The 11,025-nt window shown below is 30.4% G+C and overlaps 1 protein-coding gene across 1 annotated transcript; it reads left to right on the top strand.

Moving 5' to 3' along the window:
- The first annotated feature begins 1,907 nt into the window (after positions 1-1,907).
- LOC129316382 (ent-copalyl diphosphate synthase 5-like) lies at positions 1,908-9,001 on the top strand. The gene is made up of 14 exons (XM_054960777.1): positions 1,908-2,059; positions 2,174-2,337; positions 3,125-3,434; positions 3,533-3,716; positions 4,227-4,441; positions 4,540-4,660; positions 5,401-5,513; positions 5,635-5,861; positions 5,974-6,089; positions 6,198-6,296; positions 6,917-7,147; positions 7,237-7,348; positions 8,162-8,356; positions 8,497-9,001. Exons 1-14 carry the CDS (start codon positions 1,963-1,965, stop codon positions 8,725-8,727), a joined length of 2,415 nt encoding a protein of 804 aa, XP_054816752.1. The 5' UTR covers positions 1,908-1,962; the 3' UTR covers positions 8,728-9,001.
- Positions 9,002-11,025: the final 2,024 nt, after the last annotated feature.

Below are 11,025 nucleotides of genomic sequence, written 5' to 3'. Positions count from 1 at the left end.
TTGGTTTATTTGTTTATAATTATTATCATAGAGTTAATTGAGTTTAGTATTAGAGGATATTTCGAAATCCCATAAGACTAGTTTACTGACTTTTTGATTCAATATATGCATATATTGCAATTTTGGTCAATTACTTTTTTTACATAAACTCAATTTTTATCTCTAAAACTTAGTCTCTTACTTTTTTTAATTAAGTATTAATCTTGAGTTTTGATTTTCCTGTTTTTCTTTTTTTTTTAACTATTTTCTGCGCATATAACGTGCGTTTAACAACTTCTTAAAATTTGTGTTTAAAACTTATAATACACTCATAACTTCCTCTCTTTTTTTGTGAAAAAGTACAATTATTGAATAACATGGAATATTTAAATTCATTTTACTATATAAAAATGGTATTAAATGAGCATGGAATTAATTATATTTATATATATTTTAATTCTAGCAACAGATATTTCTTCTAAAAAAAATTATTAGTACATCTTTCGTTAAGAAAAAATAAAATAATATTTTCTCAATAGAAAATAAATACGGTTGCAAACTTCTTGCTAGGTTTATGGTCAAAATAGGAGAATATGTTACTAACTAATGGAATGGAAAAAATTGTAAATGCTTGAACTTTCTAACCTTAAAGCACGTAAGTTATTAAAATTTAAAATTGGAATTTGTCTTACATGATTTGGCTACATGCATGTAAACTTAGTCGGAGACTATATTTATTTATAAAAATATTTTGCAAAAATTTTATAACTGCATATAAATTAAATAATTATAATAATTATTTGTAAATTTCACAGCCATATTATAGCTATTAACATGATTGTGGACGTTAGTGCCACCCACAAAGGTTTTATTTTCATTTTAATTATATATACGTGATATGTAATTCGTATTATTTAATTTGGGCTTAACAATTTATTCAACCTCTTATCTCATACCTCTATCCTTCAGTTTACACAAAATATATTTTTATTCGCGCATGGTGTTTTACCCTTGTGGCAAAGTAATCCCTTTGAATGGGGTGATCCCATAAGACTAGTTTAGCCACTTTTTAATTCAATATATACATATATATATATATATATATATGTACTTTTTATTCAATAAGAACTCTATTATGCTGATTAGATAGACTCAATTTCTATCTAATTAAAACATTAAAACATTTGAGTTTTTACAATTTGAGTTATATGACTTGGAGCATGTAAGTACAGTCTGAGAGGCATACATACAATGTGGTTGAGAACGTTAGTGTCACCCACAAAGGTTTTATTTTCATTTTAATTATATTATATATACTTAATATGTAATTTGTGTAATTTAATCTGGGCTCTGCAATCTACTCAACCTTTTGCCTCATATTTTTTTATCTTTTCATTTTACACAAAATATATCTCTATTTAACTAGCAAATAATATATGTTGTACTTTTAGTCAATTATAACTACATTATCCTAGTTACATAAACTCAATTTCTGTCTTCAAACTCGGTCTCTTCTTTTTTAAGAATTAATCCTTTAATTTTAATTAATAAATCAATTTTGATCTTGTTGTTTTTCTTTTTTTTCACTACTATCTTCTGTTCCTTTTTTTTTCTGTTCTTCTCTCTCTCTCTCTCTCTCTCTCTCTCTCTGTGTGTGTTTTTTTTTTTGGCCAACACTACTATCTTCTGTTCATATAAAGTATCTTTCACTTATAATTTACTTTTATTTTATCTGCATGTGGTCCATTGTTCATTAAAAAATACAATATCTAAAAATTTATATATAAAAAAACTAAAAAAGCACTCATAACTTCTTTACATATTATAGAAAATATTTAGATAATTTAATTTGCGTAACCGCCACCCTCTCGTGGTTATAAATAGTGTGCATCTATCGCCAAAGCCATACTCATTTCGAAGAGGATTGCTCCAAAAACATCCCAACAAGAAGCACACACATCAGTGGCTTCTCAATCCACCAATATGTATCACCAAGCCACCCACTCTCTTCCTTGTTTTCCTTCTTCAACTCTCCATCTGAATAATTCTCACTTCTTCCGTAATAGGATCTTTCAATATGGTAATCTAAGCTTCATCTTGCTGTCTTTTTATGAATATAGCTATTCGTGTGTCTTCCTCTGTCAGTAAATAAAAGCTTATATATATAGTATTGTTATTGTTTATGTCGTTATAGGGGCTTTGCCGCCATTGAAGGCTAGAGTCACCGTTTCAGAGAGAAACTCTGATTTCAGAGCAAGAAGCGGCAGTGTAAGACCGGAACTAATATCTTCGGAAAATGAAGGTTCGACGCTCCCAACATATAATTGGACTAAGGAAGAAGATGAAAAAGCTTTGGAGGTAATATATCAATGCCATGCACCTTCTCATACATGATTGGACTATCTAGGATTCTAAACCGCTTTGGGCACAGTGTTCCCCTTCAACTTTCGAAAGCAATGCAATATTTCTCCTACCCTTAATGGTTAATTTTGATAGTCATTTGACCACAAAATTACCCAAAAGAAAAAATTACAGAAAAGATCCAGGTGCTTTTCTGTAATTTTCTGAGTTCTTATTTGCATTCTTTGTCCTTTTCTGCAATTTTCTAATTTTCTGCCAACTAATGATCAAAGTTAACTTTTGTTAATGGTAGAGGTGACATTGCACCGTTTTCAAAAATTAAAGGGAAGCATTGCATCACAAAAGAGTTTAGGAGCCATTGGATTGTTGGAAATGACAGGAATACAATATATTAAAAAAATAAGAACAAAAATAAAGTAAATTATCCTCCCCTCCTATTGAACATGAAAAAACTCAATACCACATATTTCAAATGTGAAAATCACCACACCCATTATAAATCTGAAGAATCATGACCCCCAGCCTCATGAACTAATTTACACTCCCTTCATGAACATGATTGACTTATCTCTTCACATCTTGATCATTATCTTTTAATCTTTATTTTTTCAATCAGTTCCATTCCATTTCTTTCCAACAAGCAAATGGGCCTTTGGGTTCCAGATTTAGACACTCTTGGATCTATAGTTTAAAGATCAAATTGCACTTTAGCCCATATATATATGTGTGTGTGTTTATACATGGTGAGTTTGACGTCATATATATTGTTTTGATTTGGAAAAAGGATTGTGTAATGAATGAGGAGATCAAAAGGAGAGTGGATGCCATCAGATTGGACTTAGAGTCAAATGAAGGAGAGAAGAGAATATCAGCCTCAGCTTATCCCACGGCAATGGTGGCTCTGATTGAAGATGTGAATGGAAGTGAGTCCCCTCAGTTTCCAGAATCTCTTCAATGGATAATAGACAATCAGCTTCCTGATGGTTCATGGGGAGATCCTCGTATATTTGTGGCTTATGATAGGCTTATCTGCACCTTAGCTTCTGTTATTGCTTTAACACGCTACAACGTTCATCCTGAAAAAGTAGAGAGAGGTAATCACACACTGAAGTTATATTATATTGTATTTGTGACCCCTCATAGGATTAAATTAAACTAACGACGTATGTTTACTTGTTATAATTGGACATAGGGCTACAATACTTCAGAGAGCATGTGAACACACTGGAAACGGAGAACAAAGAGCACATGACATGTGGGTTTGAAGTCATTCTGCCGTCACTTCTCCAATTGGCAAAGAGTTTCAACATTGATGTGCCCAACGACTTCCCTGCCCTCCAAGAAATATTGGCAAGGAAAGATGCCAAGCTCAAAAGGTACATTAACATTATTTATTTCATTGTCCTTGAACTATTGACTATCTTATAACCCAATCCTTAAACTTTGACTCTTGATCCTTGTAGTTTTGACTTAATTGTAATTTAGCCCCTGAACTCTAACCTGGTACAATCTAGTCTTTGTAGTTTTAACTATTTAAAATATTGGTTCTTATATTTTATAAACAATAAAATTATTTTGATACTTAGGGACTAAAATTTTTAATATTTATGAAGATTAAATTTCAAAATAATTTTAATCTTTATAAAATATAGTGACTAATATTTTAAATGATTATAATTATAGTGATTGAGTTGCATCAAGTCAAACTTTGGGAACTGAATTATAACCTAGTTAAAACTATAAATACTAAATTACAATGAGTTAAAGTTCAAAGGTTGAGTTACAATATAATTGAGCCAAATCTAGGAGGATCAAATGATTAATTTTTCCTTTATTTCTTCTCACATGCATTTTGCTTTGGCCGATTTATGATGCGAAAATTAAAGGATACCGATGAAGGTGTTGCAGAGTGTGCCAACATCATTGTTGTTCAGCTTGGAAGCAATACCAGGGCTTCAATGGCAAAAACTTCAAAGAGTGAGAAGCAAAGATGGCTCTTACTTGTTCTGTCCCTCTTCCACTGCTTTTGCTTTCAATCAAAGCAAAGACCTCCACTGCCTCAATTACTTAAACAACGTGGCTCAGAACTTTAATGGAGGAGGTATATATACAGATAACTGTCCTTCAATTTTATGATTATGATTTCACATTGAACATAATTATTTTAATCTAACTCACTAAACTTTTTTGAAATTTTAGTCCCAGAACTCTATCCCATAGATATTTTCGAGCAGTTATGGATTGTTGATCGCTTGGAGCGTTTAGGAATTTCCAGATACTTTCAACCGAAGATTAAAGAGATTCTAGAGTATATTTACAGGTATAACTGTCTTCTCCTAGGTTATATTCCTCCTTCATTATAGTTGAATTGTCAAAGTCAAATAACTAAAACAATGATGTTTTTAACCAAAATCAAGAAAACCTTAAAACTTGTTAACTCTCTATAAAAATTTAATGAGTTTTTAAATTTATCATTATTGAATATATATACTTTAATAATGTACTCCATTTATCTCACATTTTAAGACACTTTTGGGGGAGCTTTGACATGCCAAAATATAAGATATTTTGAAAAAAAATTAAGGTTTCATTAAATAGGTTTATTCTAATATATCTTTTCTCTCTATTTAATTTCTGTCCTTTTTCTTTTTAACGTATTAAATGAACAATATTTTTAAAAGTTTATATTTTTATCTTATAATTTAGGATGGATGGAGTAATATCTCTTAAAAACATTTAACAGAGGGTAATATGGGAAATTATTATAAAAAATTAATGATGAGACTTATAAATAGGACAAAAAAATTTATCTCTCTACTTTATAAATAAGACGGGTGAGAATATATTATAATGTATTTTAATAACTTAATGTAGCTGGAGTTAAATTTAATGTCAAAATATTTAGAAGGTAAGAGATTATTGTGATCAGGTTATTAGTTTACTACAACTTATTACAACTGGAAGTGAAAATTGTGAGAATAAGAGTGATTTGTCCAGAAGTTAATAGAGTGAAAGGAACCATCTTTCATAACACTATTTTTTATTGGATTTTTGTATCAGAAATTGGAATGAGAGAGGTCTTGGATGGACAAGATATTCAGATTTGCCAGACCTTGATGATACAGCAATGGGATTCAGACTACTCAGATTGAATGGCTATGATGCTTCCCCTAGTAAGTAAAATGTTATACGTTCATATAAATAGTACAGCTACAAATAGATATAAAGTACTATGTAATTAAATTAATTTTCAAGAAAAATATAAATTAATGCAGTCGGTATCGTATTTGATAGGCGTATTTAAAAATTTTGAGAAAGATGGAGAGTTCTTCTGCTATCCCGGTCAATCAGATGAAGGAGCAACAGTGATATTCAATTTTTACAGAGCAACTCAAGTTCAATTCCCAGGAGAGATGATTCTTGATGAAGGCAAGAACTTTGCAATTAATTTCTTGTCGAAAAAACAAGCTACTAATCAAATCCTTGATAAATGGATCATATCGAAGGATCTATCTGGCGAGGTATGTACATTTTATTTCAATATTCAAGTTTATTTTTTTTATTTGTATTTTAAATAACAACCTTAGTTTGATTTTGTATTTTTTTATTAATTTTCCTAAACAAAAATAACAGGTAAGCTATGCGTTGGATTTTCCATGGTATGCAAGCTTGCCTCGTGTAGAGACTAGATTTTACTTAGAACAATATGGTGGTGGAGATGATGTCTGGATTTCCAAGAGCCTTTACAGGTAACTGAAGTCTCAGTAAGATTCAGATTTTTCTCTAATATATATATATATGTACACAAAATATTATGTTGACCTCAAATAATTTTTTTCTTTTTCTGTTTTTGACAGGCTGCACAGAGTAAACAATAACAATAATCTCGAACTTGGAAAATTAGACTATAACATGTGTCAACACTTGCATCGTAGGGAATGGGAAAGAATCCAAGAGTAAGGAAAAGCCTAAATCTCTTTTTCCCTACTTAATTCGCTTCAAAGATAATCTGAGAACTTAACAAGAAAGAAACTTGAAAGAAAAAGTAATGACGTCCAAAGACTCCCTAATTAATGTTTTAGGAGATGACAATTAAAGAGCAAGATCTTTTATGCTTCTTTGGAAAATACTAAGGATCAGAATGCCCCATGCTCATCAGAAATAGACAATGACTTTTCAAAACCAAAAACGCAATTGTGAAAATTAGAAACTCATTTTTCAAAGAGTAAACTTTCATCATTTACTTTTTTGCCAAAAAATAATTTTCATTATTTACAACTACTGCATTTTTTTTATTTTCTGTTAAATTTATGCATTTTAGAACTCAAATAATACAAGAATATGAGAAAGAGGATTTGGATAATTTAAGATTGAAGTTCTGGCATTTACAACAGAGTCTCCAATTTCTGCATTGACATTGGCTCTTAATAGTTATTTCTTGAATAAGAGGTCTTCAAGTGTAATGACTTTTCTACCAAGATCCTTCATTCTCATTTTCTCATTCTGTTAGTAACGATCCGATTAGATCAAAATTGTTAACTGATAACATTTGATTATATATGATGGATTTTTATAGGTGGTACTCAGAATGGGGACTAGAAAGTTTAGGATTGAGTAAAGAAAGGCTTCTTTTGGCTTACTTTTTGGCTGTAGCCAACATATTCGAGCCTGAGAGATCACAGGAACGGCTTGCATGGGTCAAAACTTCTGCTCTTATTCACACAGTTACATCCACATATCATGACCAATGCCAAAGAAAAGCCTTTGTGCATGATTTCAATGATGTCGGTAGCTCCTTAAATGAACGGTAATTACACTTCTCAGAGAGCGGTAATTATCTCTTAAATTTTAACTTTAATTAAAACTATTACTTAATTATACGCATTGTTGTTGCAGATGGCTGAATAAAAATCGAAGTAGAGAAGGGTTACTGGGGACTTTAACAGAAACTTTGCATTGCTTCTCACAGAGCTCAACAGCGGCAAGTTTTGATATTCTTCATGATATGGTTAGTCTCTCTAGTTACAAAGCTTACTTTCATGAACTTTTGATAATGAACAAGAACATGAATCCCATATTGAGAAGCTTCAAAAGTCAAGTAGGGTTTATAAATATGAGAGGCTCTTCTACACTTGTTAGCCTTTTGAAATGGATTCTCCTTTTAAACTTGTGCTCATAACATTGGTGTTTTCATTAATTGATCAGTGTCATGGATTAGAAGGGATTATCAACCAATAGTGATGGGCCTAGAAAAATTTAGCAATGGGGACTACATTTATGTCAAATATAAATAAATTTTTTTAAAAAAAAATATAATTCTAGATATTAATTAAATTAATATATAAATAAATTATATGAGAAGTTTAAAAATATATCTTAATTTCATTTAATAAATACAAGAGTAAACAATATTTTTAAACATGTATACTTGATAATTTTAAAGAAAATGCGGGACAATTGATTTTTTATGGGGGCAGGAATAGCAATTTTAAAGGGGCGAAGTGTAATTTAAACTAAAAAGTAAGTGTAATTTTTGCATATTTCATGGTTTCAATTGTCTCTCTCTCTAATGTGGGTTTGTCCCTACCCATGGAGGGTTATGACCAGTGGATGCTCAGTGAAGTATCATGGATTGGAGCTATTAGGGATGTTCCTTCTTAAAAGGAGTGTCATTGTCATGAGTCTCTATTAAAGCAACTCTTTTACCCAACATGCTAGTTTTTTGGGATGCGCTCTCTTTAGACTTATACTCATAAAATAATAGTAAAACCAATATTAAGTAATTTCATTCAGCATTATGATGATCTATGAATGCTTGCAGTGGAAGAAGTGGCTATTGGGATGGCAAAGCGAAGGAGATAAGTGGGAAGGAGAAGCCGAGCTGTTGGTGAACATGATTAATATTAATGGCGGCGGCCAACTTTTTAATGACTTAAAGATCAATCCTCAGTACGAGAGGCTCCTTCAACTCTGTAATCAACTATGCCACCAATTACGTTCTCTCCAAAGCACCAAGGTGATTATTACTTAATTACCAACTTCAAATAAGCATCATTAATAAATGAGATTATTTTTTTATATCTTCTTAATTAATGATAATGTATGGATGTTACAGTCCACTTATACTTATTTATCTGGTTTTAAAATTATAATCAGGAAAACAAGAATAATGGAAGCCGCATGGCCAACACAAGTGTCAGCTCCAATTCAGAAATAGGGGAGAAAATGCAAGAGCTGGTGCAATTGGTGCTCTCTTCTAATGGCATGGATCTCAACATGAAGAAGACATTCCTCAATGTGACCAAGGGTTTTTACTACGCTGCTCACACTGATCCAGACACTGTCAACTCTCACATTGAAAAAGTCCTATTTGAGAAAGTCATATAATCTTCAGAACTGCTGCTTGAATAACTTTTCATTGTGTCTTCATGCATGTCATCTCCATCTATATATTTGAAATTTATATTTACTTTTCTAAAATAACTTTATCTGGTGTAGAACGTTCTATGTCAATTCAATTGTACACTCATATTTGAACATTCTACCACAAATTAATTTTGTGGTTGAGTAAAAAGGCTGGGGAAGTGAGGAGTGTCATTGGATTCACCTTGAATTTCTTTCGTTGGTTCCACAGGACAAGCTTCCAATAATAAAATGTTACTTTTTTTTTTTTACAAAATACATTTTATTGATATCTTATAAGTTATATATATGTATATATTGTCATGTTTATGAACTATGAAGCCTAGATTTATTTATCAATACGAATACAAATGGCTAACACTTCTGGTTCGTTTACACCTATAAGAAAGGTCGGGCTTGTATTCAAGTTTACTCTATTTTAATTGAATAAACTTGATTCTTTGCCGTTTCTATTCTTGCCGATCAATACAAAAAAGAATAAACTTGATCGTGCGAAAGCTTCCCTCATTTAAGGTTCCGGCTAAAAGCTCCACGTACTCATTTAAAATGTTAGTGAGAACTTGGTAGGCACAAAATCTATTCATAGCTACAACCTAATTTGTAAGTACACGGACTGTATCAAGTAAGAAGATGATAAGTAAAGTATCTTCTAACGAAACTTGGTATTAAATATTATTTTTTTATAATATAATTATAAAATTTATTTGAATTATTTGTTTAATATATAGATCAAATTTTAAACCCGCCTTGTTTGATGCATGTACGGTTTAATGTGAATAATTAATTATTATATTAATTAATGAATAAAAATTTACTTGATCATTGATGATCATCTTCTAAGATAAGCTAATTATTATATTTCAAATTGTAATATTTTTTTTATAAAATAAGAGAATCAAAACAGAGAGTCAATCAGGATATGGATCCAAAACGAGCCACATCTAGAAGAGACTCAATAAATTAACCTGTTTCAAAATAAAAAAAAAACTTATTTAACATATATGCAGGACGGACCTTTTTATAGTTTCTAAAGATTTGAATATGACGATATCTCATTTCATAAAATTCATTTAGACTTTTAATTAGCAATATGCTCTTTTCCATACTACCTCTACCCTAAATTATAAGACACTTTTGAATAGATCAATATCCTAAAATATTAGACAATTTGACAAAAATAAATATTAACGATGCTTTTTCAATATTAGCCTTCCTATTATATTCTCTCTCTACAACATTCTTTTATAAACAGAGTATTAAATAAAAGAAATATAATTTTTTAAAGTTTATGTTTTTGTTTTCAAAAATAAAGTTGTAAAGTATATTTAATGAGCTTTATTGATATGCATAATTTTGTTTCAAAATTTATTATAAATAGGAATGGAGGAAGTAAGTAAAAAAAAAATTTCTCAAAACAAACATCTTCCATCATATTTCCCAAGCATTTTTTTTAATGATATCTATAGTTGCAAATCATGATGTTGAGGAATGCGCTTGTGTGTTTTGAAGTAACCTCTCTAGCTCAATGAAATCATTAGGATTAAATCTTGATTCCAATATACAGAATCAACATAAAAGAGTTCATCTTCATTTATAAGAAGTATCTTATGTGTACTAATGAGCAAATATAGTCAAATTAGGTATTTTCTTAACGAGTTATTTATTAAAGGATGTGGCAGCCAATATACGCAATTGCCTCCTCAATAATTTTGTTATTAGATCCTGAATTTTGTTGACATTGCTTTATGCTTATTAATTATTAATCACACGAAAGAACAATAAATTAACTAGGAAGTGTCTTTGACACGGAAGGATACCTAATTAGAGGTAAATTCCAATATGTTAGATTTATATAATGTGTATGTGTGAGTGTGTCAATGTAATTTACATTTTTTGGGTGATGTAATTTATGTTTTTATATAATATATTCGTTGATATCAATCATAGAAAAAATCAAACATCCTTAAAGTCATGCGTTGGAAAATTTTACTGTGGGAAGATTTCTAAACCTGGTTTTAACTTTCATAATTCCAATTTTGCCAAAAGAAATTGTATATTTTAGTTAGCTTTCCTCCTCACAACCTACCTATTTTGAATAATTCGATTTTCTTCAGAAGAATTGAATGCCATCAAAATTATGCGCAAATAGAAAAGAAAGTGTTCAAAATTGAGTTGTCTTGTACATGCATGATACTTGGCTTTGTGTGGACATTTTTTTAAGCTTCTTTTCCAAAATAATAATACAGAATCTATTTCGCTGTT

This window comes from Prosopis cineraria, unplaced genomic scaffold, assembly GCF_029017545.1.
Source record: "Prosopis cineraria cultivar Desert tree isolate PC_DT_omini unplaced genomic scaffold, ASM2901754v1 PC7, whole genome shotgun sequence".
Taxonomy (NCBI): Eukaryota; Viridiplantae; Streptophyta; class Magnoliopsida; order Fabales; family Fabaceae; genus Prosopis; species Prosopis cineraria.
This window is presented reverse-complemented; position numbering and strand designations above follow the sequence as displayed.

Coding starts and splice junctions, on each gene's coding strand:
- LOC129316382 (XM_054960777.1), top strand. CDS start 1,963: ATGTATCACCAAGCCACCCACTCTCTTCCTTGTTTTCCTTCTTCAACT. Junction 4,661..5,400: donor ATTCTAGAGTATATTTACAG/GTATAACTGTCT, acceptor TTTTTGTATCAG/AAATTGGAATGAGAGAGGTC. Junction 6,090..6,197: donor ATTTCCAAGAGCCTTTACAG/GTAACTGAAGTC, acceptor TGTTTTTGACAG/GCTGCACAGAGTAAACAATA.